A 26,596-nucleotide genomic window follows, 5' to 3' on the forward strand; every position below is an offset into this window, starting at 1 on the left:
CTCTTCTAATTTTTAGTTTCTATAGCCCATCTTATAAACAACATAGAATGATGCAGAACATTAAGGATTTTTAAAAGTTTATTTAGAATTGGAAAGGACCTTAAAAATCATCTGGCCCAATCCTTTTCTTTTACAGCAAATTGAGACCTGAAAAGGTTTAGTGACCTAGCATTGGAAGTAAATAGCAAAGCAGGCTTTGGATTTTCTTATTCAAAAGGGGCTTTTGACTCCACAGGTCAGAGCTTTTTCCTACTAAATCACATAGCCTCTGAATTTTAAAGCTTTAGTCATTCTCTCATTTATTTTTTTATAATTATTACAGCTTACTGAATTCCTTCCACCATAGGAAATTAAGGATGAACCTTCAGAAATTAGAATAAAACCTTGAAAACAGAAATTTCTTTACTGTATTAGTCACAATGAAGAGAATAAAAACAGAATTACATGGAATGGTCTAGAATAATGTCATAAGGTGAACTACTTGCCATCATAATGTCCTTTTCAATTCCATGAGAATATAATCTTTTTGAAGACGGGGGTTTTCACCCCTTCCTATATTTGTATTCTCGGCACCTTAATAAATAGTTGTTGAATTGAATACAAAAATAAATTGAATGATTTTTTTTCCTGACTCACAAACTGGCTTCCACAGGGCCACAGAAAGCAGACTTCCAGGCTATGCATTTCATAGGAGAAGACAGTGTATAACTATATAAATATCCATCCTGACACTTAGTGGATCTTTGTTGCCACCAAGTGATGAACAATTCTAGATCCAAACATGAATGTGAATGTTTAGTTCTAAAATAATTTGTAAAATTATTTAAGAAATATAAGTTACTAATATTCTCATTGAAAAAATAACTTCTTAATCCTAGTAAGTTAGGGCTTGGACTACTGAATGTTGAAAGAAAAACAAATTCAGTTTATTCCCTGCAGTCAGCTTTGAATAGGTAGAAAAAAATCTAAACAAAAATTTCTCTTGTTTTGACAAGACACCTCAGATTAGCTTTATGTGTGTTGGCCAAATAGTCATGGATAAATTTTTGAAGAGAATACATAGTAAGAGTCTTAGTAAGATTCAGCCAAAATTTTGGAAGTGCAGTGAGTTACATTATTCCATTATTTCATCATGTACTTTATGAATGGATATATGCTTTACCATTATAAAGGCAATCAGTGTGACTATCACTATTCCAAAGGAAAATTTAGATAAATATGTTAGAATCTGCACATAAAAGTGACTGAATAGATAAAAATATAGCTGAGATGTTAAAATTTATTTTAAAAACCCTACATTTTTCATCAAAACAAAAAATAAATTGTTTAGATTAAAAAGGTATTGGCAAAATTAGAGAAATATCTAATAGCATGTGAGATCTCGTTTATAAATAAAAATGCTTGTGGCATGTATATTTTACAAATTTTGGCACATTTTATTTGATGAAAGTTGTATTACTATGCATATTAAATACTACAAGAGATTGTTACAATTTCTAATGAAAATAATGCACAATCTTTCTGTATTTACATTTAACTTAGGGGGGAAAAGCCTTTTCAAAGGATATAACTTCACTACAAGTTAGGGAAATCAAGAAGACACTGTGGGGTCTTTTTCTTTCATCTGATCCCTTATTTACAAATGACCCTTTAAATAATGTCAGACAATATATGTGCATGTGTACGTAGATATATGTAGATATATATATATTATATTTATCATTGTCAGTATGCTCACCTTGGATATTTTCATGAGTACATGAATTGCTGCTTTTCACAATTACTTATTTAATAAAATATCAGAAATCCCTAGAAAAAAACCAGGCTACTTGGTAAACCAAAGAAATGATCCATCTGAGTCTTATTAGACTATCTGAAGAGGTCAGTAAGTAAAGCAAATTGCCTTCTTCATAAAAATCCTATTATATTGCATACACTACTATATACATACATTATATATGCTAATAAATATTATCTATTACTTCTACAACATACACTTGGAGCCATTTTTGTTCATGCTTCCATTATAAGATGCTTTGAAGATAATTGCTGTTCACCTTAGTTACTGATTCCTCAGAAAAGATCACTTTAAACTATCGGGATCTTAACCTACACTTCTGAAAAGAAATAGAAAATGGGGGGCGGGGGGACCTGGGTGGCTCAGTGGACTGAGAGTCAGGCCTAGAGATGGGAGGTCCAAGTTCAAATCTGGCCTCAGACACTTCTTAGCTGTGTGACGCTGGGCAAGTCACTTAACCCCCAATGCTTAGCCCTTACTACTCTTCTGCCTTAGAATTAATACACAGTATTGATTTCAACATGGAAGGTAAAAGTTATAGAAAAAAAAAGAAAATAGCAATGATTCAATCTGAAGGTGTGAGTCAAAGTTATTCTCATTTAGAAAGATGTAAACCATATTTTCCAAGTAAAGAGCCTAAGGAAAATATCTCAAACCTATATTGCTTGTTAAATTAAAGTTTTTCACTTAATCATCACACCTAATTGACACGTTTTTAGTTCACCTTTCCTAGGCAGTTTTGTTAACTCAGAGTAAAAGGCTTTTGCAATTAAATCACAAGTTCCCAAGACTATATGGTTTTCATTTTTGTTTTCCAATTATATTTTCCATTTATATTCCTTAAATTTTACAATGGAATTAGGAAAAGTCTATTCCTTCTTAGATAACTTACATTTGATAATTACTTCAGTGATAAACATTGGACAAAATTTTCAAGATCTGCTAAAGAATCATGAAGGGTGTCATTGATTTCTTGACTTCTGAGGAATTTTTTAAGAGTTTCTAAAGCAGTCACTGCCTCCTTTATTGATGGCAAAAGTAGTTCGGATTCTGGAGATCCATCTTCATCCTCTTCATCAGAAGTATAACAGTCCATTTCATTTGTTTTATCTTCTTTGGTCCATGTCACCTCACTTTCTGAAGCTGTTTCACATGTCATCAAATCATCATCCAGGGATGCATATTCTTCCAGAGATAAATCTTCTGGAAATTCTACTCCTGCAGCGAGAGCATGGGCAACTAAATCTAGGCCATTTTCAACTTCCCCATTTGTCTTACCACAGTCTCCATGTTGTGATTTAAATCCTGCCTTTTCATAACTCTCAACAATAGTCTCTGGGGTTACAGCTCTCCAACACAGATGTAACATATCAACTGCATCTAGAAGAGAGAAAGTAAATTCTTTGCTGCTTTCGACAGAGTCTAAAAATTTCTTGACGAGACAAAATCGGTATTTGACCTTAAGATTTTTAATAACACCTTGTTTCATAGCTACAAATTGGGAAGATAAAGATGGAAAGAAAACTAGTTGAGTGGATTTTAGACTTTTTAGTTCTGGATGTGCTGGTAAAGAATCGAGAAAAACCACAACTCGTCGTTTCTGAGCTTGAAATTTTTCATCAAGCTTTTGCATCCACAGCTCAAAGACTTCAGGGGTCATCCATGCCATTTTGTTTGCTTCATAATCTACAGGTAATGATTTTACATTTTTAAAACAAAGTGGGTTTTTCTTTTTCCCAATAACAAGCAAAGGAAGCTTCTCTGAGCCATCCATATTTGACCCAACTACTAGAGTGATCCTTTCTTTGTTTAGTGTTCCAATTGAACATGCTTCCCCCTTAAATGCAAAAGTATTAGCAGGCAACATTCGATAGAGCAAACCAGTCTCTTTTATGTTAAATATATCTTTGGGGTGATAATCACTTAAATAATATGGAAGCACATTTTGCACCCAGACAGTGGCAGCATCTACAGAGGTTGCTGCAGTTTCTACATGCTGAGATCTGAATACTAATCCATATCTTGATTTAAAGCGGTCTAACCAACCATTACTACACTTAAAATCACTATGTCCCAGTTTCTGAGCAAAATCGTTAGCTTTGAGACGCAACATTGGACCATTAACTGGTACATTTAGACACTGGGCAATTCGATACCACCTCATTAATGCCTCCTCCAGATCTGTGTAAAAAGCAGTTCTGAGTCTTTTTCTTTTGGGATCAAATCTTAAAGATTCAAAGGCTTCTAGAACCTTGTCTTTATTCTTCATAATTGAAGATAGTGAATTTTTCTTTATTCCATATTTGGCAGCAATCTCTGCTTTTTTCTTACCACTTTCTACTGCATTGATGATGTCAATCTTTTCTTCAATAGACACACTTTTCTTTTTCCTTGTTACAGGGAGAGGTAAGGGACCCACTGAAGCCTCTGCCATCTCATCCAGTGTCTCTGAAGAGATTTCTTCTTTTGCTTCTTGTTATCTGCTTCCGTTGACAGTTTCCAATATGGCACAATCTGATGCAGTGTGTCACACCACAAATGCAAAAATTTGGTCAGCATCTAAAGTATCCAAGTAGTTGTACAGATACTCCCAGGGATTAATATCAAAATCACTCATTTAAAGTTACTTGGGTTTACAAAAAAAAAAAATTGTAATCAGGCTAACAAACTTATTAGGAAAAAAGTCTCTGTAGCAACTGGAGGTCAGTTTTTAGTTCAAATGAAGTGCCAAAAGTCAAACAAAAATAGAAATCTCATTATATCAAACTTGTCTGAGCCTGCTGATATATTTTTGGAGCATCAGCCCTTTGAAGAAATTTTACTTTATTCACAAATCTTCCTTGTTTCTGTTTAATTAACTTCCTTAGAACAGTTCAGAAATAAAGGGACAAATATTTTGTAAACAAAATTATTGTGAGAAAAATATTTTTTGCTAGTTTTTCTTATCTCTCCAGGATTTGGAAAGGAGTAGAATCCTTCTGAGATTATTGTGTCTTGATGTATCTTCCTCAATTTCTTGCAACTATAAGAAAGAAAAAGAAATGTTAGAAGATAATGCATCATCCCCTATCCCAATTATTCTTAAAAAACAATGCCAAAGACTTTCTAAAAATAAAACTCACAGCTTTTAGAGGGAATGTTAACTTCTTACATGTTCTCTCTATGAAAGTTCTCTAGATCTGCCACAAATTAAGTTTTCTCAGTCTATTTGAATAAGTGCTTTATATATGCTATGGAAATAAACTAAATTTAATCTGTTTCCAAAATGTCATAACAAAAATAAAAAACTAAAAATGACGCTGGCTAGCTTCTTCATGGCTATCTTTTGCATGCAGTCCTAAACTGTCTCCGATGCCTGTTCTAAAAGAAGAACAAGAATAAAACTAGACAGTTGTCATTATCTCCTACTTTGGGGAAGCAGGTTGGGGAGATTTCAGGTCTATGATGTCATTGGCAGAGGAAAATCCCAGGAAAGAAAGTCCCTTCACCAATACAGATATGCAATTTACATTAATGAAGAGCTACTTTGGGGGCACTGAGAGCTTATGGGTCTGGTCCAGGGTCAAATAGCTGTTTTGTATCAGGGGTGGGAATTGAACCCAGGCTCACTGAACTCTGAAGCCAGTCTCCTCTATGTTGTCACATTATCTATCTGTTCTTTGGGAAAGCAGTGACTACTCCATAGGTCTCTGGAAGGAAATAATTCTTTAGAAATCCAAACATTACTCTAAATGTACATAATAACCATCACCTTTTCTATTAATCCAACATAGTATTAAAAGTATGTATGTATATATATATATATATATATATATATATATATATATATATATATATATTCATAGGGCATCCAGGGATCATAGTGGAAAAGCACCAGGGCAGGAATCAGAAGGACTTGGGTTTAAAATCAGACCTCAGACATTTTCTAGCTGTGTGATCCTGGGCAAGTCACTTAAACCTGATTGTCCAGCCCTTACCATTCTTCTTAGAATTTATACTAAGACGGAAGGTAATCAGGAGGTTTTTAAGCATTTATTCATTCATTTGGTATTTATTAGATTCTCATTGCTAGTGCAATAGGAAGAGTAAAAAATATATTAAAATATAGCCCCTGCCTTCGAGGAGTTTATTAGCAAGAGAAGCGATTAAATAGATATACATATAACTAAAAGGGAATGCAGTATAACAATAAACATTAATGAACAAATAAGTTCAGGGTACTATACTAGATGCTAAATATACAAAAACAAAAGCAAAGAACAGTAGTGAATGCTGGAGGGGATGTGGCAAAATTGGGACAATAATGCATTGCTGGTGAGTTGTGAATTGATCCAACCATTCTGGAGGGCAATTTGAAACTATGCCCAAAGGGCGATAAAAGAATGGCTGCCCGTTGATCCAGCCATAGCACTGCTGAGTTTGTACCCCAAAGAGATAATAAGGAAAAAGACCTGTACAAGAATATTCATAGCTGTGCTCTTTGTGGTGGCCAAAAATTGGAAAATGAGGGGATGTCCTTCAATTGGGCAATGGCTGAACAAATTGTGATATCTGTTGGTGATGGAATACTATTGTGCTCAAAGGATTAATAAAGTGGAGGAATTCCATGTGAACTGGAAGGACCTCCAGGAAGTGATGCAGAGTGAAAGGAGCAGAACCAGGAGAACACTGTACACAGACTGATACACTGTGGTACAGTCGAATGTAATGGACTTCTCTACTAGCAGCAACAATCCAAGACAATTCTGAGGGAGCTGTGAGAAAGAGAAATCCACATCCAGAGGAAGAACTATGGAAATAGAAACACAGAAGAAAAACAACTGCTTGATCACATGAGTTAATGGGGATATGATTGGAAATATAGACTCTAAATGTTCACTCTATTGTAGATATTAATAATATGGAAATAGGTCTTGACCTACATGATACATGTAAAACCTAGTGGAATTGCACGTAGGCTATGGAAAGGGGGGGAGGGAGGAGGGGAGAGAAAGAACATCAATCATGTAACCATGGAAAAATATTCTAAATTAAATAAATAAAAAAGTTAAATGTAAAAATAAAATTAAATAAATATAATTGGTCCTTGACCTTGAGGAGTTTATGGGGAGCAGAAGACAGTGTTTCATTAATTATACCAAAACATAAGGCATTTCTGATAAGAGTTTATTTTCTCTGCTTCAGTAATCACAGAAGTCTTCTTAGCATGATTTTTTGAGCTGGTTCTGGAACAATGGGTAGGATTTTGGTAGGCAGTTATGTGAACCAAGTATTCCAACATAAGTAAAGGTCTGGAGGAAAGAAAGTGAGGCAGGAAGTCTAAGAACAGCACAATGTTCCATGTGACTAGAACATAAAGGTCTGGGAGCAGTGGGAAATAAGGTTGCCAAAGTTGATATGGAGATAAGACTCATCTCCACCTCTTTATTCCCTGCTTTTTTTTCACATTGTAGTTAAAATCCCACCTTCTGTAGGAAGGACCCCCTTAATCCTTGGGCCTTCCTTTTTTTGATAATTTCCAAATGATCTCATATATATCTTGTTTGAATATAGTTGTTTGTATGTAGCATCTCCCATTAGACTATGAGATCCTTAATGGCAAGGATTATTTGTACCTTTCATTGGTATTCCAGAATTGGAGACCTGGTAGGTGCTTACTAAAAAGCTTGCTGATTTAACCTGACTTGTTTGCTATAACCACTAATTGAAATCCTCATTATTTCCCCTTTGGATTACTTTAACAAGCTCTGCACTGGTCTCTCTGTCTTTCCTTTCTTCAACTCATCCTTTATTCCTGGGATTTATGAATTTAAAAACCTTTTTTTCATAATTGCTTTTCCATATAATTAGCTTCCTTGGCAATCCTATATATTTTATTTAGTACATTTAAAAACATGATTCTGAGAAGGGGCCCAAAAGTTTCACCAGACTGCTTGAGGGGTCCTGGAGACAAAAAAAGGTCAAGCACCCTTGCTTTATACACAAGACATTCCCTCCCTAATACACCTCATCATTCCCTGGTTCAGAAGCTTTCTTGAGTTCCAAATAACTAACTGTCTAACAAGTCAAACACTTAAGCCCTTCTCAAGCAGCCCCTTTCTAGTCTGACTCCTGCATACTACTTCCCTTCGTGTTCCCACACAACTCACGCTGCGACACTATGACGGGTTATACTGACTTTTGTCTTGCTACTGGATTTTGATGACTTTGGAAGAGAGGAGGCCCAAACTTTGTCCAACTTGCCTCACTTAAATCCAATTTATGTGCAAGATATCATCTGGTGATATACATTGGGCCTCTTTGAAAAAACAAACAAACAAATAAAAATGAAGGATAAACAACAATAGTTTCATCTTCCTCTTTCCTGTCTTTGTTTTTTTGGTACTTCTAGGCTCTCTTCCCTGGTATGGTCTATTGAGATATTTTCCTTTCTTCAAATGTCCAGTTTAGGGATTGAGAGCCAGGCTTAGAGATGGGAGGTCGTAGGTTCAAATCTGGCCTCAAACACTTCCCATCTGTGTGACCCTGGACTTAACAACACTGCCTAGCCCTTACCACTTGTCTGTCTTGGAACCAATATACAGTACTGATTCCAAGACAGAAGGTAAGGGTTTAAAAAATAAAAACAAAACAGCTTAGTTGTTATCTCCTACCTCAACCCTTCCCCATTTTCCTTCTCCAGCAAACAGTAAATTCATCCTTTCTCATATCACTTTATTTTCTATCTCCTTTATGATTTTACACAATGGACTAAATTGGAGCATATCTGTCTTATCTTATCTCTCTTCCAGAACTATAAAATCCTTGCATCTTATCTTGTTTTTACATCCCCAGAATCTAGCATAATTCATTGTATATAGTAGGTAGTTACTATTTGTTGAATAGGTCAGAACTGGTTACATTTGGTAGGCATATGGTAGACAATGAAGGCTTTTGAAAAGAAGAGTAACCAAATGATATGAAATTTTAAGAGTAATATTATAAGCATTGTGTGGACAGAACTGGAAGGGGGAAGACCATTTAGGCAGGTAGAGTAATAGTCAGTCAGTCAATAAATATTTATTAAATACCAATTGTGTCAGACCCTGTGCTAAACCCTGGAGACGTGATAAGAAGCTAAAGATAGTTCCTGCCCTTAAGAAGCTCACAATATAATAAGGGAGGTAACAAGGAAACAGATATATATGAACAAGGTAAATTTAAGATAAATGGGAAATATTTTAGGCACTAGAGCTAAGAGGACTTGGGAAAGGTTTACTATATAAGAAGGAATTTTAGCTGGGATTTAAAGGAAACCAGGGAAACCAGCAGATAGAGATAAGAGAGCATTCCAGGCATGAGGAACAGTCAGAAAATAACCAAAGCCAAGTAATGGACTGGGAATGGAAAGAAGGCCAGTATCACTAGAGCAAAAAATACACAGGATTAGCCTAGAGGGGCAAAGCCAAAATAGCACATTAGAGCAGCAAGCCAGCTAAACTCTCTTGACATTCCTCTGTGAGCAATTTTAAAATAACACCTCAAATCAGCATTTGGAGCAGTAGAGCCAACAAAAGGTCAGGATGAGATATTTTTTTCCTGACCTAAGAAAATTCAGGAGATGACTAGGAGAAGTCTGTACCACCCAGGTAGGTGCTGCCCTAGAGTACACTGACCAGTAGTGGCAGAAATAGCAACAGCAGCAGCAGCTTCAGGAGCTCTCAGCCCAGAGAAGGTAAGGGGGATGGACAACTGATCAGAAAGATATTACAGGGGACCATTTGCTGGCACTGGACACAGCTGGGGCTGACTGGAAGCACTCTGGGAAAGGAGTGCTGGTCACAAGGGAGCAGGGGCCCTGGTCACAGTACCAAAACAAGGAGGAGGCCACCAATGGGGTGGCAGTGTCAGAGGAGAGGAGTGGACATATTCTAGGGATGCTGCAAATATAAAATTAACAATAGGTTAGATATGGAGGGTGGAGGGGGGAAAAGTGAGGAGATAAAGATGTTACCTAGCCTGGGTCCCTAAGGGATTGGGAGGATGCTGTTAGTAGGAAGGGTTTAAGGGGAAAGATAATGAATTCAGTCTTGACTATGTTAAATTTAAGATGCCTACTGGACATCCGATTGAAGATGTCTGAAAGGCAGTTGGAGATGGCAGACTGGAGGTCAGCTCCAAGAGTGAGGCAGGAAAGGTAAATATGAGAATCATCACCAAAGAGGTGATGACAAAATCCATAGGAGCTGATGAGATCACCAAGTGAAGCAATATAGAAGGAGAAGAGAACAGGGTCTAAGACTCTGTGTGACACCTGTGGTTGGAGAACATGATCTGGATATCTAAGAAAGAGTTATAGATGGTTGTATTAGGAATAGTAAGGAAGACAGAGTTGGAAAGGATGCAAGAGTGTTTTGTTAAAAATAGCAATTGTTATCAAACTGAGAAAGGATATAATATAATGGGAAAGAAGAAAACTGGACTAGCATTTAGCAGATTATGATTCTGGTCCTAATTCTGCCATAAATTAGCATTTATTTTGTATTATACATATAAACATATATATATATATTTACATGCATGATCTAGTATTAATTTTTATTGACTTTATTATATACACACAAAATTTACTCACATATGTACCTGCCATTTTTGTATGGAATATTTGCTCTTTAGGGTAGAGATTATTTTGTTTTTGTCTCTATTTCCCCCTTTCTTTGACAGTTTAGACAGAGCTGAGGCAAAACATTTTAACTTCTTTAAGTTCCAGGGTTTTCACTTTAAAAATGAAGGGATCAGGCCGCATCATCTCTAAGTAGTTCTTTTTTTTAACTAAATTTTTTTTCTATTGCATGTAGAAACAATTTTTGACAATTGTTTTCTGAAATTTTGAGATTCAGATTCTCTTCCCCTATCTGCTTCCACCTCCCCAGGCAGTAGATAGTTTAATATAGGTCGTACCAGTGCTTTCATACAATATGTATTTCCATACTCCCCATTCCTTCAAGATTAAAGACACATATTGCATATGCAATAAAAAAAATCATGAGGGAAATAAAGTGGAGGATGACCTGCTTTGATCTGCAGTCAGGCTCCAGCAATTCCTTCTTTGGCTGTGGATAGTGTTTTTTAATCACTCTCTGATTACATAATGCTATGAAATGTATATGTAAATAAGATGTTTCACTCAAAACAATGTCCTAAAGCAAGGTAGACAAAACACAGACTTATAAGGTAGCTATCAGGTGCCTGCTGGCTCCCTAAGGATTCATTTGCCTCTTCTATTTTTTTAAACCTCATCTTTTTATTATTAAAATCATTCTTCACGCACATAGACACACACAAACACACACATAGTGTCTTATGAATCCGGAGTCCTCAGGGCTCTGCTCTCTCCTTTCTAAAGTGATTATCTTATTTGATGAACTAATAATCTGTGCTAATCTGAGCCAATAATCTATTACTGAGTGAAAAAAAAACCCCAACAACTCTTTTCTTTGTGGAGTTATTTGTTCATTTTAGCAGTGCCCTTTTGAAGATAATAGCCTTACTGTTTCTCTAGTTCTGCTTCCTTTTGGGTAGTAACATGGAAAGAATATTAGATTTAGAGTTAGAAAACCTGACTTCAAATCCTGCATTTTCCACATGCTAACTGTAAGACTTTGGGTAACCTAATTCTTCCATAGACCTCAGTTTCTTCATGGAAAAAAAAAAAAGCAAGATTGTAAATATATCAAAACATTCACAGTAGCACTTTTGTAGAAGAGAATAACTAGAAATCAAGAGGGTAGAGAGGCCTGAAGAAAGGAAGTTCAAAGTTCAAATCTTACTGAATTCAAATTACACACTTACTAGTAGTGTGACCCTGGACAAGTCACTTAACCTTGTTCACCTCAGTTTCCTCATGTGTAAAATGAGCTGGAGAAGCAAATGGCAAATTGTTCCAGTATTTTTGCTAAGAAAACCTCAAATGGGATCATAAAGAGTCCAACGTGACTGAAACAACTGAACAACAAAGAAATAAAATGATCAATTGGTATTCTCTCTCACTTTCTTTAATTCCTCATTTGTATTAATTAAATCTCTATAAACCCCGGTAAAAAAAATGATCAATTGGGCATTACCTAAATAAGCTTCAATGCATAATTACAATATTATATTATTGTGCCATAGTAACATTTCAGGAATTTGGAGAAATATGGAAGACATAAATGAACTAACATAGAATGAAGTCAATAGAACTAAGAAAACAAATTATACATGATCGTACTAATTTTTTTTCAATTTTATATGTAATGGTATAAAGCATCTTTCCATATTAGTTATTTTGTGAAAGAGAAATCGGACAAACAAAAGTGAAGAAATAAAGTGAAATATAGTATGTCTCTGCCTGCTTTCAGATTCCAGCAATTCTTTCTCTGGAGGTGGATGGCATTTTTCAACATGAGTCCTTGAGGACTGTCTTGGATCACTGGATCATACTAATGTAAATGGGAAGAATAATAAATGAAATTAAATGTAGTGTAACTAGAACGACAATGTTAGCTGTAGAAGAGAGAGAAGGAAATCTACCTCTCTCTTTCTTCAAAGAGGAGACTGTCAGACACAGTCAATGTTTGGCTTGATTTTGCTGCTCTATCATTATTTGTTGAAAGAGAAGGCTACCTGGATAAGGGAGGGTAATGAAGGGATATTTGGAAATGAATGTGATATGAAAGCATCAATACTTTTTTTAAATGAGGGAATTGGATGATGATCTCTAAAGTCCCTTCCAGCTCTAAATCCATAATCCTGAGCAATTCACTATTCCTCTCCTGGTCTTAGTTTCCTCAACTACAAAATGAGGGGGTTGGACTAGATGATCCCTAATGTATTTAGCTTTAAATTCTAGGACATTATCTAGATGTCTAGGTTATCTAGATCCCAGAATATCTAGAATATTATCTAAAGGGATAACTTTCGAAGTAGGAATTTCAGGGTATATGGAAGGAGAGCACCAAGCTATAAGGTAGGGCCTTGGGGTAGTCTTTGAATTATACTATGAAGATTATCACCTATTACAGCCCCTAATCCCAGATACAGTCTGAGCACACTCTATAAAGCTGTTCCAGTTCTTAAAAGAAAAAAAAAACAGAACTTCACTAAAGAATAAATTGTTACCCACTCTATATGGACAAATAACAACCATATTCACCAGCAGACCTTTCCACTGAGAATTTTCTGTTCAACACAAATCAACATCTGGCCCAGATCAGAAAAGAACAAAAGAAAAAACGAGAGCCAAGTCTCTTGAATAAACAAAAACTCCCCTCCAAGAAGAAAGAGGAGTCTTTCCAAATTCTTCTTTCTTCTCCGGTTAATTTCCAGTTAAATTAGAAATAAGCACTTCCACCCTTCCTCCCTTGCCCCTAATACATATTCATATATCAGTTCTTATCTCCCAAATGAGAGATAGAAGACAGCATTTTGCCTATTATAAATGGTTAGTCATTTCATCTGGTCAATAAGAAAGGAGATAATTTCTTGGCAAAAGGCAAATGAATGATTCCTAAATTAAGATAGCAGCCTACATTTATTTCTACAACAGTCGCCAAAGCACCCTCATCCCAGCTAGTAAAACTCAATATATCTCCATTCCTGAAACTAACACATCTGTAAAGCCAAACCACAAAAATCGGCCTTCTTCCCTGGAGAAGAATTAAGAGCCAACTTTATCTAATCCATTATATCCACATTCCCCATTCTCCTATACCCAGCAACTTTCTGGAGCTTCAATAGCATCAAACATCCCTTGGGGGTCCTCTATTCTCTTCCATTAAGCAACCATAATCAGTTTCCTTTATTACAGTACCAATCCCCTTCTCAAGAAGCAACTAGGATTCTCCAATGTCAAAGGGAAAGCCAGAAATCCTACTGTTCAGAACTATGTCATTTATTTAACTCTTTGCTAGTTACATCAATATGATTAGATGTAGAGGGGAACTTATTATCTAATATAATCTCTTTATTTTATGGATGTCAAAACTGAGAACAAATAGGTGAACTTTGGCACAGTAAATAAATCAAAAGAGTTGGATTCAAGAAGATCTGAATTTAAATCCCACCTCTGACACTAAGTGGCTTTGGGAACCTAGGAAAATCACTTAACTGCTCTGTGCCTCAGTTTTCTCATCTGTAAAGTGGGGATAATAATAGCACCTATCTCATAAGGTTGTTGGGAGGATCAAATGAGTTTTAAAATGTAAAGATCTTTTTAAACCTTAAACAGCTATAAATACAACCATATAACGCCTTACTATTAAAGACTATCCAGAGACAAACAGGTAGTAAGAGGAAGAACCAATATTTGAATCTCAGTTTCCAGGTCTTATCTGATTAGTCTGATTATAGTCCCCCTCCAAACTATGGCAATGATTTCTAATATCTCTTCCTAAAAATATACTTTGTTCTTCACTGAACCCCCAAAGTTAATTAACAGTTGGTGGTATTATCCTAAAATTTGCACATATAACCAGCTTTGTTGTTAATTCAGTTGTGTCCAACTTTTCTCTATCCCATATGAGGTTTTACTTGGCAAAGATACTGGAGTGATTTGCCATTTCCTTCTCTAATTCACTTTATACATGAGGAAACTGAGGGAAAGAGGGTTAAGTGCTTTACCTAGGGTCACACAGCTAGGAAGTGTCAGAGGTCAGATTTGAACAAAGGAAGAGTTCCTGATTCTAGGCACAGTACTCTGTCCACTGCACCACCTATCTGCACTCATATAAGAGGAGCTAACATCTAATTGTTAGAAAAAAAGAATATAAGGCTAAGGTAGCTTTCACTCCCAGAAAGAGAAAACAAAGACATTGACCAAACAAATAAGAAGTTATTCTATCACTGATGGTAATGCTTAAGATAAAACTTCATATACATGCATATATGTATACCTTTTTAAATACTCCTTGATAGTTCTAATAAGATATTGGATTTTCTTCCAACTGCTTTTTCTATATATATATATATATGTATATATATATATATATATCTTACCTACTATTCATTTAGAGATCTATTCTTCCATTGCCAACAAGGGGATTTCTTTTTTGTAATTATGCTTCTTTGTGACATTTTGTTTTGCTTTTTTCCCCCTACGGAGGAAGGGTGAAAAGTAGTAGGGGAAAAAATATTGGGAATTGAAAAATTCATAAAAATAGAGTCCATGTTCTTCCTCACTTACTCCTCTTCCAAATTTGTCTGTTGCTCCTCTAATACTATGCCCCTGAAACTAATATAAAAAGTTTTAAATCCATTATTGCACTGCCAGGAAGTCCTACTAGTCCAAACCTCAATGCTGCTTATACTGAGGGTACTATTAGGTTTGGAATTTTTAGGGGGGGGAGGAGGACACCATATATAATAAGTGATCCTCTAATTCAAGCAGTATTCCTTAACCCTTTTGGTTCTAGTAGTCAACAAAAATGAGAACAAAATTTAGCATTAAAAATTATTTTTGTGGCAAAGAGGTATTATAGTAGATAAAATGCTAGACTTTTTAGTCAGAAAATACTGATTTCAAATCCTGCCTCAGCTATTTACCATCTGTGTGATTCAGGTTATATCAGAAGTTCTCACAGCCTTGGTTCTTTGTATGTAAAAAGAAGATAGTAATAACACCTACTTCAAATAAGGTAGCATTGAAAGTGTCCTGAAAACCTTAAAGAACTCTTTGTTGTTTAGTCATTTAGTCCAGTTCTTCATGATCTGTTTGGGTTTTCTTGGCAAAGATAGTAGAGAGGTTTACCATTTCCTTCTCTAGTGTGTTCTCATTTTACAAATGAGAAACTGAGGCAAATAGGCATTAAGTGACTTGCACCAGGACACACAGCTAGTAAGTGTCTAGGGCAAGATTTGAATTCAGATCTTCCTGGCTCCAAGCCCAATGCTCTATCCACTGAATCACCTAGCTGCCTCTAAAGAACTATACAAATCATTTTGTATTTATTATTGTATTGTTTGTTGTATATTAAATTGTCTATTGTGTGTAGAATACAATAATATTGTACATTCTTACTATGAAAAACACTCCCCAATAAGAACTCAAAATTAATGAGTTAATCTCGTTTGGAAAGATGAAATTTGCTGTTTCAATATAAGAAACACAATAAACAATGCCCTAGAAACTCGCCCCCCCAAGTCCTGTTAAAACATGACATGTTACTATAGTCCATGTCTAAAATATTTATGACTACTTTAATTACTTGACAATTCTCCCACTCTACTAAGAGGATTCCTTTTGCAAACTGGAGTATTACATTTTGCATTACTATGCTATGTAAGGGAGTTGTTGATTAGAAGTGATAAAAATTAGAAGAGATCATTAGTGATTTTATACTGGAGAAGAATCTGACAAAAGCACCTAACATGGCATCTATTGTCCTTGCCTCAGCAATCAATACTAATTAGTAGTAGGCAGTATCCAGTCTCAGAAAAGCAGACAGAGGACTGCATTCAACTTTACCCCCATTCAAGCAGAAATAAGAATGCTATTCCCCAACCGCTCATCCTGTCTCCTTCCGGGCCGCTAAATAAAAAGACAGGTTACCTGAGCCCCAGAAATCAGGGTGAACAACCGTGTCCAACTTCAAGAAAGGAAGGAAGAGATAGCATTTCTTAGAAGCTGAGTAAATGGCCAATACTGTCCCAGTGGAAAATGAAGGAGGTTTTTAAAAAACCAAACAGGTGACCATTCCTTGGCACAAAGACTAGGGAAGAAGTTCTTCTTTTCATTTCCTTTCCATCTCTCCCAAAACACTAATGCCAACAGGATGGATAGTGGGTAGGATCTTTTTGTTGCTGGGCAGCCAGCTTAGAACCCAAGTCCTGGCAAAAGATATAAGCAGAGCTAGGGCTAAGATTGGGTTCATCAGTTATTCCAATATTTCCCCCTAAAACAAAGAAATGCAATAGCTGTACCCACTATCCCTAAGGGAATGGTTCATAGTAGCAGCAAGAACTTGCAGAGAATTTCACTATTTTCCATCAGCAAGTGAAAAAGCAGCTGCCTTTATTTTCCATAAATCAGCTAGCATGCTAATTTCCCCTGAGACAGTACTGATCAAGGCAGGGTTAATCCTTTGCAATACCTTATACAGAATAGTGCTAGGTATAGAGATTAATTTCACAAAGCGCCCACAACAGCACCTTGCACAAGGGTGATTAATAAATTGGAAAATTCAGGCACCAGCACTTCTGCCTGGAAGAAGTCATTGTTAATACATTATGGTAAGTCAATCTTAGTAATACATTAAATGTAAAGCTATTGGTCCTAATAACTGGTTAAGTAAATCCTCATTCATGTACAAAATACTGAAGCACCAGTCCACATTCCTAAGAGTAAAATCCATACCCTAACAACTTAAGTAAAATCAGCTATTCTCATCCCCTATCCCTTTAGACTTTATAAGGAAAAGGAAGTAGTATCCCCTAAACTACCAAACAAACTCAACCTGAATTGCTTATTCTAGCCCAAGAAGCTCCCTTTTTTCACACCATTGAATATATACACCTTTCATTTATTTATTTATTTATCTATTCATTCATTTATTTGTTTGTTTGTTTGTTTATTTGTTTATTTATTTATTTAATACCTTTAACTTTGGTCTTAGAATCAATGCTGTGTATTGGTTCTAAGACAGAAGAGTGGTAAGTACTAGGCAATGGGGGTTAAGTGACTTGCCCAGGGTCACACAGCTAGGAAATGCAGTATATACACTTTTTAACTGGTAGTTAAAATGAGCCATTGGTTTACCACTCTTGAATCTTAAGTAATCAACTAAATGCCTTTACTAAGTTCCTGCTCTTCTCTGACTGAAAGATAACAGAATGTTTCCAGGCTGTAGAATCTGTTGAAAACGACATTGTTGCTGCTGGTTAGGTATAAGCTGTCATACATTTATGTGATGATTTCTATTCTTCAGAACAGATCTACCTGTCCTCAGACAAACTCCTCACACAAACAAGAGTTTGGGGCTACAGCTCTCAGTAAGGGAAGGCATGCAGTAACGCAGAATAGGAATGTTAGGTCTAGTAGACATTGAACATATTTTTGGTAGCCTAGAATTCTTTTTTTTAATTTTTATTTAGAATATTTTACTATGGTTACATGATTCATGATCCCTCTCTACTCCATTTCTTTCCTACCCCCTCCCAAAGTGGCCTAGAATTCTTGCTCAATCATATCTGACTCTCTGTGACTCCATTTATCAAAGATGCTGAAGTAGTTTGTCTTTTCCTTCTCCAGCCCATTTTACAGATGAGGTAACTGAGCAAACAGGGTGAAGTGATTTGTCCAGAGACACACAGCTAGTCAACTGTCAGAGGCCAGTTTCTAACTAAAATCTTCTGATTCCAAGCCCCATGCTCTATCTACTATACCACCTTGCTGAACTAAAATTCTTCACAGGATGTGAGGGAGTTTAACAGGTGGATAAGATATGGTTTGCCTATGGAAATAGAGAGGCAAAATAGACTTTTAACAGCTACCCTTTATGTGAGAGGAAAGGAGTGAAGATGAAAGAGATAAAAAATTTTAAGAGTTCAGAGGTGGCAAGGTCTTCCCTCCAAAGGTGATGGAGTGAAGGCAAGAGGGATTGGAGTGAAACAAATGAGTAAACACATTATATGCATTCACCTTAGCTCCCCTGCACCTTTATACAAGTAAAATTAGCTTAAAATTAACATCAAGTATATCCCTGATAGTGGGGGTGGGGGTGGGAGAGGGAAGGTATAGAACCAAAATATGTAAACTAAAAATGTATGGCAAACAGAGCCCATTTTCTGCAAGAATCTCAGTCCCTTTTTTCCTTTCCACTGCCAACTTAAAAGAGACACCTAATCTACCTGACTTGCCTAGAGTCTGTTTTTTGTTTCTCAGTTGCTGTTTCCTAACTATACCTTTGGGAAGAGATACAGTAGATACTGTGGTAGGCACAGAACCATATATTTAAAGCTGGAAGAGGCCTTAGAGGCCATGTAGTTCAACCTCCTCATTTTACAGATGAAGACTGCTATGCCCAGAGAGGTTGTCACTTGCCTCATGGTTACAAATGGTTGAGCTGGGATTGGAGCCCAAATTTTCTGATTCTGACTCTCTAACTCCTGGGCTCATTCCACTGCCCAAAGTGGTATGAGAGAGAGAATGTAGTATGAGAGACCAATAATGGAGGCAGAGGCATGAAATAGAAAGGGAATTCCTAGGACTGAGAGATTAGCCAAACTTCCAGCTTAAAATATTAGGATCCTTTCCAGCTCTAAAATGATGACTATGTGAAGATCTCTGTAATGTACAGCTTAAAAGAAGAGCAAATCTTATCTGCAGAAAACAAACAACAAGAAAACAGATCTTGAATGCATTCTCCACACTGAGGCCAAACCCAAAGTATAGGTTTGATAAAGATGACTTAAAAATCTCTGGTCAGTCCTTATTGCCTTTAAGATAAAATACAAATGTAAAGACTTAACATTATCTGGTTCCAGCCTGCTTGTTCAGGTGCACTTCACATTATAACCCTTTGGCATTCCTTCCTAGGTTGACATTCCCACTTTTTTTAAAACTGTTACTTTCCACCTTAGAATCAATACTATGTATTGTTCCAAGACAAAAGAGTGGTTAGGGCTAGGCAATGGGGGTCAAGTGACTTGCCCAGGGTCACACAGCTGGGAAGTGTCTGAGGTCACATTTGAACCCAGGACCTCCCTTCTCTAGGCCTGGCTCTCAGTCCACTGAGCTACCCAGCTGCCCTTACATTCCCACTTTCCATCTCCATTCCTTTGCAACTGGTTCTTCTCTGTGCCTTAGAACGGTCATCAACTCACAGAATCTCTTGCTTCAAAGCTCAGCTCATGTCACCTCTTACATACTTATTAGTGGCCCCACCCAAATTTCCTTCTATATATTTCATATTTACTTAATGACTTGTTCATATTTCTTCCCCACAAATGCATAACATCATAGTAGCTGGTATTTCTATTGTGTTTGAAGGCTTGCAAAGATCTTTACATGTTCTCTCATTTCAGCCTCACAAGGAGATGAGGAAATTGAAGTGGAAAGGTTCGGTCACTTGACCAAGAAGACCCAGGTTGTACACATCAAAATGAGATGAAGTGAAGTCAGTGCAATTATTATCCTCATTTTACAGATGAGAAAAATAAGGCTCAGAGAGATTAAGAGATTTGCCTGGGGCCATACAGCTAGGGAGAGTCTGAGGAAATAATGGAACTAATGCTTACTGGGTCTCATTCAAAGAAAGATGACTCAAGGTAATAATCTTTTATTATAAGAGAATATAGTAACAGAATAGCTAGTATAGTAAGTAATGAAGGTGAGGAGGTTGTGGTAAGTAGAAAGTGAGAGAGTAAAGAGTGTGTAAAAGAGTAAAAGCTAAGAGAAAATGGGGTTGGGGTTCTCAGGAATGCTTTTTATCTTGATAGTAAAGGAAGGGGTCATTTGTTTGGGCAGTTTTCCCTGTGTCTCCAGAGATCTGATGCCACTTTACCCATGGTCTACTTTGTTCTGTGCAGTTTTACCCATGATTTACTCTGTCCACTCAGGGGGTGTAAACCTCAATATAAATAGCATGCTAATGGTATGTTAAATACTCCAGGGAAACTTTAGGTCAAATTTTGCTTTTTTCTCTGCAGACGCCAAGAAAAGCAGTGAGTGTGGCAATAGAGCATTGTTTGAATCTTGTGTGACTGGGAAACTGAACAGTGTATATTTGCTGTTCAGAGACACTCCTCCACCCCAACTAGGGACCTAGGTTATGTCTAAAGATTGATGTGAAGAGTTTTCTAGTAATTGTGAATCTATGCAACTCATATGTCTTATATGAAAGGTAGCCCCATGCTAATCAACTAGTTACTGTTTCTAGGTTCTTTTGATTGTATACAGCTATTTGCCAGGATTTGTGGGACATTTCAACCCACTTCAGAAAGATTTTAACTCAGGCTTTCCTGCCCGTAGGTTCAGCATCCACTTCCACATCTACTTCAAAGTGGGCAGGTAGGTGGTTCTGTGGATTGAGATCCAGGCCTAAAGACAAGAGATTCTGGGTTCAAATCTTACCTCAAACGTTTTCTTGGGCAAGTCAATTAAACTCCATTGCCCAGCCCTTGTCACTCTTCTGTCTTGGAACCAATAGATAGTATTGATTCATAGATGGAAGGGAAGGGTTTACATTTTTTTTTAAAGAAAATGCTTCATAAATGTTCATCAAAGGAATGATGATAAAAATAGAAAGAGCACTGAGAAAAGAGTTGGAGGACATGGGTTCAAATTTTGCCTTAATGCTTACAACCCGAGTCACCGTGGTCAAGTCGCTTGACCTCTATTGTCTCAGTTTCCTTATCTCTAAAATGACCCCAGGAAGCAGGGAGGGGAAGGAGGCAGGGGAAGAAGGATGCAATCTTGCTCAGACTGAGAGAATGGGAAGACATCCACAGAGTGTCAGGGTGACCAGTGGTGTTGTGGGTGCGAGGCGGGGCTTCCTTCCCGCCTGGCCCCTGGCCCCTGGCCCCTACACCTGCCCGGGCCGCGGTGGTGCCTCCCGCTTCGCGGCATCAGGCGGCGCTGCGCAGTCCCCAGCTCTGCCAGCGAGGTCTCCTTCCTAGCAAGCAGGCAGGCGGGGTTTCCCTGGATGCGTTAGGCCAACACCAGTTCAGCTGGTCCCCGGATGTGGTTGTTAAGGCCGCCGCTTGGGGATGAGGAGACCCAGGATGAGCGGAGGAAGACAAGAGAGACAGACTACGAGAGCAGGAAAGATCTGGGAGGGGCGGAGGAAGGAGGAGTAGGCGGGGCCTCATTTCCTTAGAGACTCGAAGGGGTGAGGGAAGGAGTGGGCGGGGCTTCCCCTGCTGGGAGATCCGAAAGGGACCACCGCCACTGGGGAGACCCGAGAGGGGTGGAAAGAGGGAATGAGGAGTGGGCGGAGCCTCTAGCGGGATGGCGGGAGACATCCTGGAAGGGCGGGGGAAGGAGGAGGAGGCCTAAACTGGGCCACCGCCTCTAGGGAAACCCGGGAGGGGTGGGAATAGGGAGAAGGAGGAGTGAGTGTGACTCCCGACCCAGGAGGTGTGGTCACCATAGAGACTCTCATGGGGCCAGGCTGAACCCGAAAGAGAGGCCAGCTAGGGCCAGGGCCAGGGACAACGTGGCTTCCGGTCTCCTCACTTCCGGCTCCGCAGCTCCAGGTCTGGCTCTTCGGGACTAGGGGACCCCAGGAGGCGCTAAGGGCTGTGCTAGTAGTTCGGAAGTCGCAGTTGGGGACAGCCACTGGGGCTCCCGACCCACCTTCCCCCGGGTTCAAGGTGCGTGAAGGGCGGGAACTGGGTCCGGGCCGGGGCAGCTGCTTCCCTTCACTTCTTCCTTTTGCTATCCGCCCGCGAGCTGGGCACCCCGGTGGTGGGAAGAGTCGCGGCGGCGGCCCCTACTCTGGGGTGGCGGCCGGGGGTGTGGTCACGGGCTTTGGACACGTCGCCCGCCCCTGCGCTGACCTCCTTCACTGGATCCCCAATCCTCCCTTCCAGCCGCTCCTCCCTGCCGGTGCGTAGCTCCCGCCGGGTCCTGGAGGGACCGGGACTGGCTCCCTGCTCCCTCTGACCGGCATTCCCTCTGACCGGCCGTGAATGCAGGGTGAGGAGCTTTGGACACTTGCAGGAAAGAAGGGGCCGGATCTTGGGGCTTCTTGACGGGGGGTGGCCTCTGCTCTTCGCCTCTTCCTTTCTGTCTCCTGCTGCATGTTTCCGCCCCTGCTCCCAAAGTAAGGGGAAAGTGAGTCTGGAACTTGATAAAGTCTGTACAACGCCCTACATTTGGCTGCCCGGAGATTTCTACGAAATGACTCCAGTTTGGCAGCCGGAGGACTAGATGGGTCCGTGTGAAACTTTTTCCATTTGGTTTTCAATATATGGGAGCTGATGTGTTTGTTGCAAGAAGATGGTGATGTCAAAGGAGTGCACCCAGAACCAAGATTTTTTCTTTTTTTTTTTGTGCTTCTGTCTACTTTTCTCTACCCTGTTCACTACTTTTTACTTATCTTGGAAAAGAGTTTAGTTTTTCCTGTAGTTCCTAGACACTCCCTTCCTTTCATTAAAAAAAAAAAAAAGATTACTTCCTTTATCCAGCTTTTATGTTCTTTTTGATCTCTGAATTTGTAGTAGTTGTCACTTCCCACCGTTCTTCCAAACCACTTTTAAGATTTCAGGTACACTAGTACTTTCCCTTCCCCTTCTTTTATTAGTTAAATTGAATGTATTTAAAACTCAGTCTTTATATACTCATTTCAGATTTTCGTTTAAAAAAACCGCTGATGGTTTTTCTTGGAAAAACCTGGATTGATGTGATCAAGCTTTAATTTTTAATTGCATTAATATAGCATTTTGTATTAGTATTGGTTACTGTAAGCTTAGGTCCATTGTGTTTAAGGTCACAACAATAATGGAATTGTCCTTTCTCATGACAGCCCCCTCTGATATGTGCTAGGGCTGTTTTTACCTCAAAACCTTTCTTCAAGTTCTAATGTTTCTTTAACCCTTCTCTTCTCAGAAATCTAATAGTGCCTGGAAAGGGCTTTTATTCCTGTATTAAACATTCAGTCTGTACATTTTCTCTGAGGTTAGTAAGTTTAAGTTACTTTTCCTTTGATGTAGTTGTTTGCTTTAGGTTCTGATTCTGACTGACATTTTTGACAATAGAAACTCTTGAACCCAAGAAAATGAAATTACAGAGATCTTTTACAACTTTAGAGACTAAAATCTTTCTACCTTCATAAAAAAGGAAATTTGTCATTTGCTTTTTAGTTACTTATCTGGTTTTGAGATTTCTTTCTAAGCATTATTATCAGTGGTTCCCCAAGCATTACCTGTGAGATCTTATAGGGGTGTGTTAAGGGGGTTTGGAAGTGTGCTTTTGGTTATCAGATAATTACCAAAACATCTCTTTGTGTAAGGCACTGTTCAGATATAAGTTTATGTGCTGTTATAACTTTCTACTTCCATTTCCCCTTTTCTTGTGGCTGTATCTTGTGGTTTAGTATTGCGGAAACATTGCTTTTCTAGACAGGGTTAAAAGAATGTTCTTGGAAGCTTGGTCATCACATCGTCATCCCCTTTCTTACTACTCTGCTCTCTTTCCATTTGGCTATTTTCTTGCCTTCTAAGTTTTAGTACTAATAATAGTGTTTATTGAGTTTGGTGTGATAGCCCTTTGTTATTGAGGAAAATATAAGCTCCTTGGGGGTGAGCATCTATTTAAAAAAATTTTTTTTGGATACTCAACACCTAGCAAAGTAGCTAGCATATAATAGGTGCTTAATAACCACTTATTAAATGAATGAATGAATTTGAGGAGTTGAAGTTTGAAATGTTTTGCTTTGGAAACTTGTCTTCTCTGATGAGTTACCAGACCCTTTAACCTAAGAACAGAATAATACTTTCTTTTGGCCAGCATCCCCTCCCACAAGTTTTGTGAAAAGCATCTGGTCAGACCAATTTAATTTCCTTCTACAATCATACATAACAAAAGTAAAGAGGAATAGATGGTAGTATTTTTCTTCTGTCTCATAGCATTAATAAAGATAATTGTAAAGTCATGCACTTCAGTTTAAAAAATCAGGAAAAAAAAACAAGGAAAGAATAAGTGGTAATCAAAAGTTCATTGAATAAAGATGGGATTTGTTTGACAAAGGCTCAGTAATCAGCAGCTTGATGTGGCAATCTGCAGATCTAACTTGATCATTTGCTTTAATAGAGTACAGTGTCCAGAACAAGGGAAATGATAGTCCCATTGTACTCTGTACCAGTTAAATGATACTTGAATACCATGTTCGGTTCTGTGTGCCGAATTTTAAATGACCAGGATGATGAAGGGATTTGAAACCATGTCATTGGAGATTCTGCTAAGGGAAACTGATATTCTGAACTTGAAGAAAAACTTGGGGTCATCACCTCTTTATCTCACATCTGGCTTGCAGGTTGGTCTCAGCCTCAAGTCTTCCTCCCCTCCCCATAACCTCCATCTCTGCCCCTTCACCAACCCTATCAGTTCATCCTCTACCTGGCTGTCAAAACTGATCTTTCTAAAATTCCTTTAAGTTTAGGTCTGACCTAGTGAGCTTCCCCCCCCCCCCCCTAGCCCCACTGCATTCAGTCAATTCTGGTAACACCCTGTTACCTTCAAGATCAAATAGAGAATCTTCTGTTTGACTTTTAAAAACCATCATAACCTGGCATATTCCTTTTCTTTCTAGTCTTCCCAGTTTGATCCCCTCCATGTATTCTAGTACCTAGTGACACTGATCTTTTTGCTGTTTCTTGAACAAAACACTCCATCTCCCACTCCATTACTTTTCACTGACTCTCCTCTCTTCACCTCCTGGCTTCCTGATCTTCTTGGAAGTCTCAGCTAGAGTGCCACATTTTGCAATAAGCCTTTCTAATTCTCCTTAATGCTAGGGCCATCTTTAAAAAACTGTCTCCAGTTTATTCAGTATATATCTTGTTGGTCCATAGTTGTTTGAATGTTGTCTCCCTTATTAAACTATGAGCTCCTTGAAAACAAGGATTTACAAATGTTTCCCTTCTTGCATAGTACCTGGCACTGAGTAGATATTTAATAAATGCTTGTTGATCCCATTAATAACTTAACAGGATTTTATATTCATTATCTCATTTGAACCTCAATAACGATATTATATAAATATTCTAAATATTTTATCCTAATTTTACAAATAGGGACAACTCAGGCTCAGAGTTGAAATAATATAACCATGGCTACAGTTAGCAATTGTTATAGGTATGCTTTGAACCCAGTTTTACTTAATTTCCAAACACACATTCAGTCCACAACACCTAGCTGTCTCATGATAATAGTCTTCAGTAATCATGTAGAAGAGAAATTAGAGTTATTTGATACCGAGTGAAAGACTACAACCAACCGAAGGAAGAACCATCTAACAACTTGCAATTTTTCAAGTAAACTGCCTTGTTATAGGAGTACCCCATAGTCAGTAGTATTAAGAGAATAGTCTTGAATTGAAGAGATAGCAACTAGATAACCTCTAAGAAATTAATTAAATAAAATTTTTTAAGAAAAAAAAGATAACCTCTAAGATACTCTTCCATTCTAAAAGTCTATCTTTTCATCAAGAAATTAGCAAAGCATGGTCTTCACTATACTATCCTGTGGTTTACAACAACTGATTTGAAGGCCACACCCAAAGTTAGTTATTTGAGGTAATTAAGTTAGGGGCATGGCTTGAAATGTCCCATGGATTGGTTCAAGGTCCAAGCAACATTTTTATTGATGACCTGGATATAAGGGGATGAAAAATATGTGTAATAGATTTGTAGGAGCTTGGATTTGGGAATAGGAAGAATTCAGAAAGACCTTGATAAATTAAGAGAGTACTTAAAAAATAATGAAGTATTCTTGGTGGAGCACAGTACCACTGGTAGAAAAACTGACATGACACATAGAGGTTGTAAGTATAGGCAGAGTGCAGGACAAAAAGACTCAGAAGCTAGAACTGATCACTGGTTGGATATACATGAACAGAAAAAAGGTAATCAATAATTGAGATAACATTAAAAATGACTAAAGGTTCATAGACCGTCTTTTATATATTCTTATAGTCTAAACAATCTGTGGCTTGGATGTCATTGATTAACATGGCAGTTTTTTGTGTCCATCACCTACAGCATACTCTTTCTCCCATATTTCTGTATCTTTCCTCTCTCTCCCTGCTCTTTTTCTCTTCTCTCTTAGCTTCTTTATTTTTC

General features: G+C 37.9%; 2 protein-coding genes across 8 annotated transcripts in view; one reads left to right on the plus strand and one right to left on the minus strand.

Annotated features, from left to right (window-relative positions):
• Nucleotides 1-878: 878 nt before the first annotated feature.
• The window catches only part of TIGD4 (tigger transposable element derived 4), a 44,499-nt gene continuing 18,781 nt past the window's right edge, over nt 879-26,596 (minus strand). Inside the window, exons 1-2 of one of the 2 annotated variants that reach the window (XM_056802773.1) lie at nt 4,921-4,995; nt 879-4,820 (exon numbers count right to left, since the gene is read on the minus strand). In XM_056802773.1, the coding sequence (XP_056658751.1) occupies nt 2,700-4,232 (1,533 nt within the window). In that variant the 5' untranslated portion in view covers nt 4,233-4,820; nt 4,921-4,995 and the 3' untranslated portion in view covers nt 879-2,699. Of the gene's footprint in view, nt 4,821-4,920; nt 4,996-26,596 lie in introns of those variants that run through there. The other variant, XM_056802772.1, reaches the window with a different exon arrangement.
• ARFIP1 (ADP ribosylation factor interacting protein 1) overlaps nt 21,738-26,596 on the plus strand; it is a 174,040-nt gene continuing 169,181 nt past the window's right edge. The window contains exon 1 of one of the 6 annotated variants that reach the window (XM_056802774.1): nt 21,738-22,009. The gene's annotated coding sequence lies outside the window, so the exon portion shown is untranslated. Of the gene's footprint in view, nt 22,127-22,277; nt 22,452-26,596 lie in introns of those variants that run through there. The other 5 variants (XM_016423169.2, XM_007496231.3, XM_056802775.1 and 2 more) reach the window with 5 other exon arrangements.

The sequence above is a fragment of the Monodelphis domestica genome, chromosome 6 (assembly GCF_027887165.1).
Source record: "Monodelphis domestica isolate mMonDom1 chromosome 6, mMonDom1.pri, whole genome shotgun sequence".
NCBI lineage: Eukaryota > Metazoa > Chordata > Mammalia > Didelphimorphia > Didelphidae > Monodelphis > Monodelphis domestica.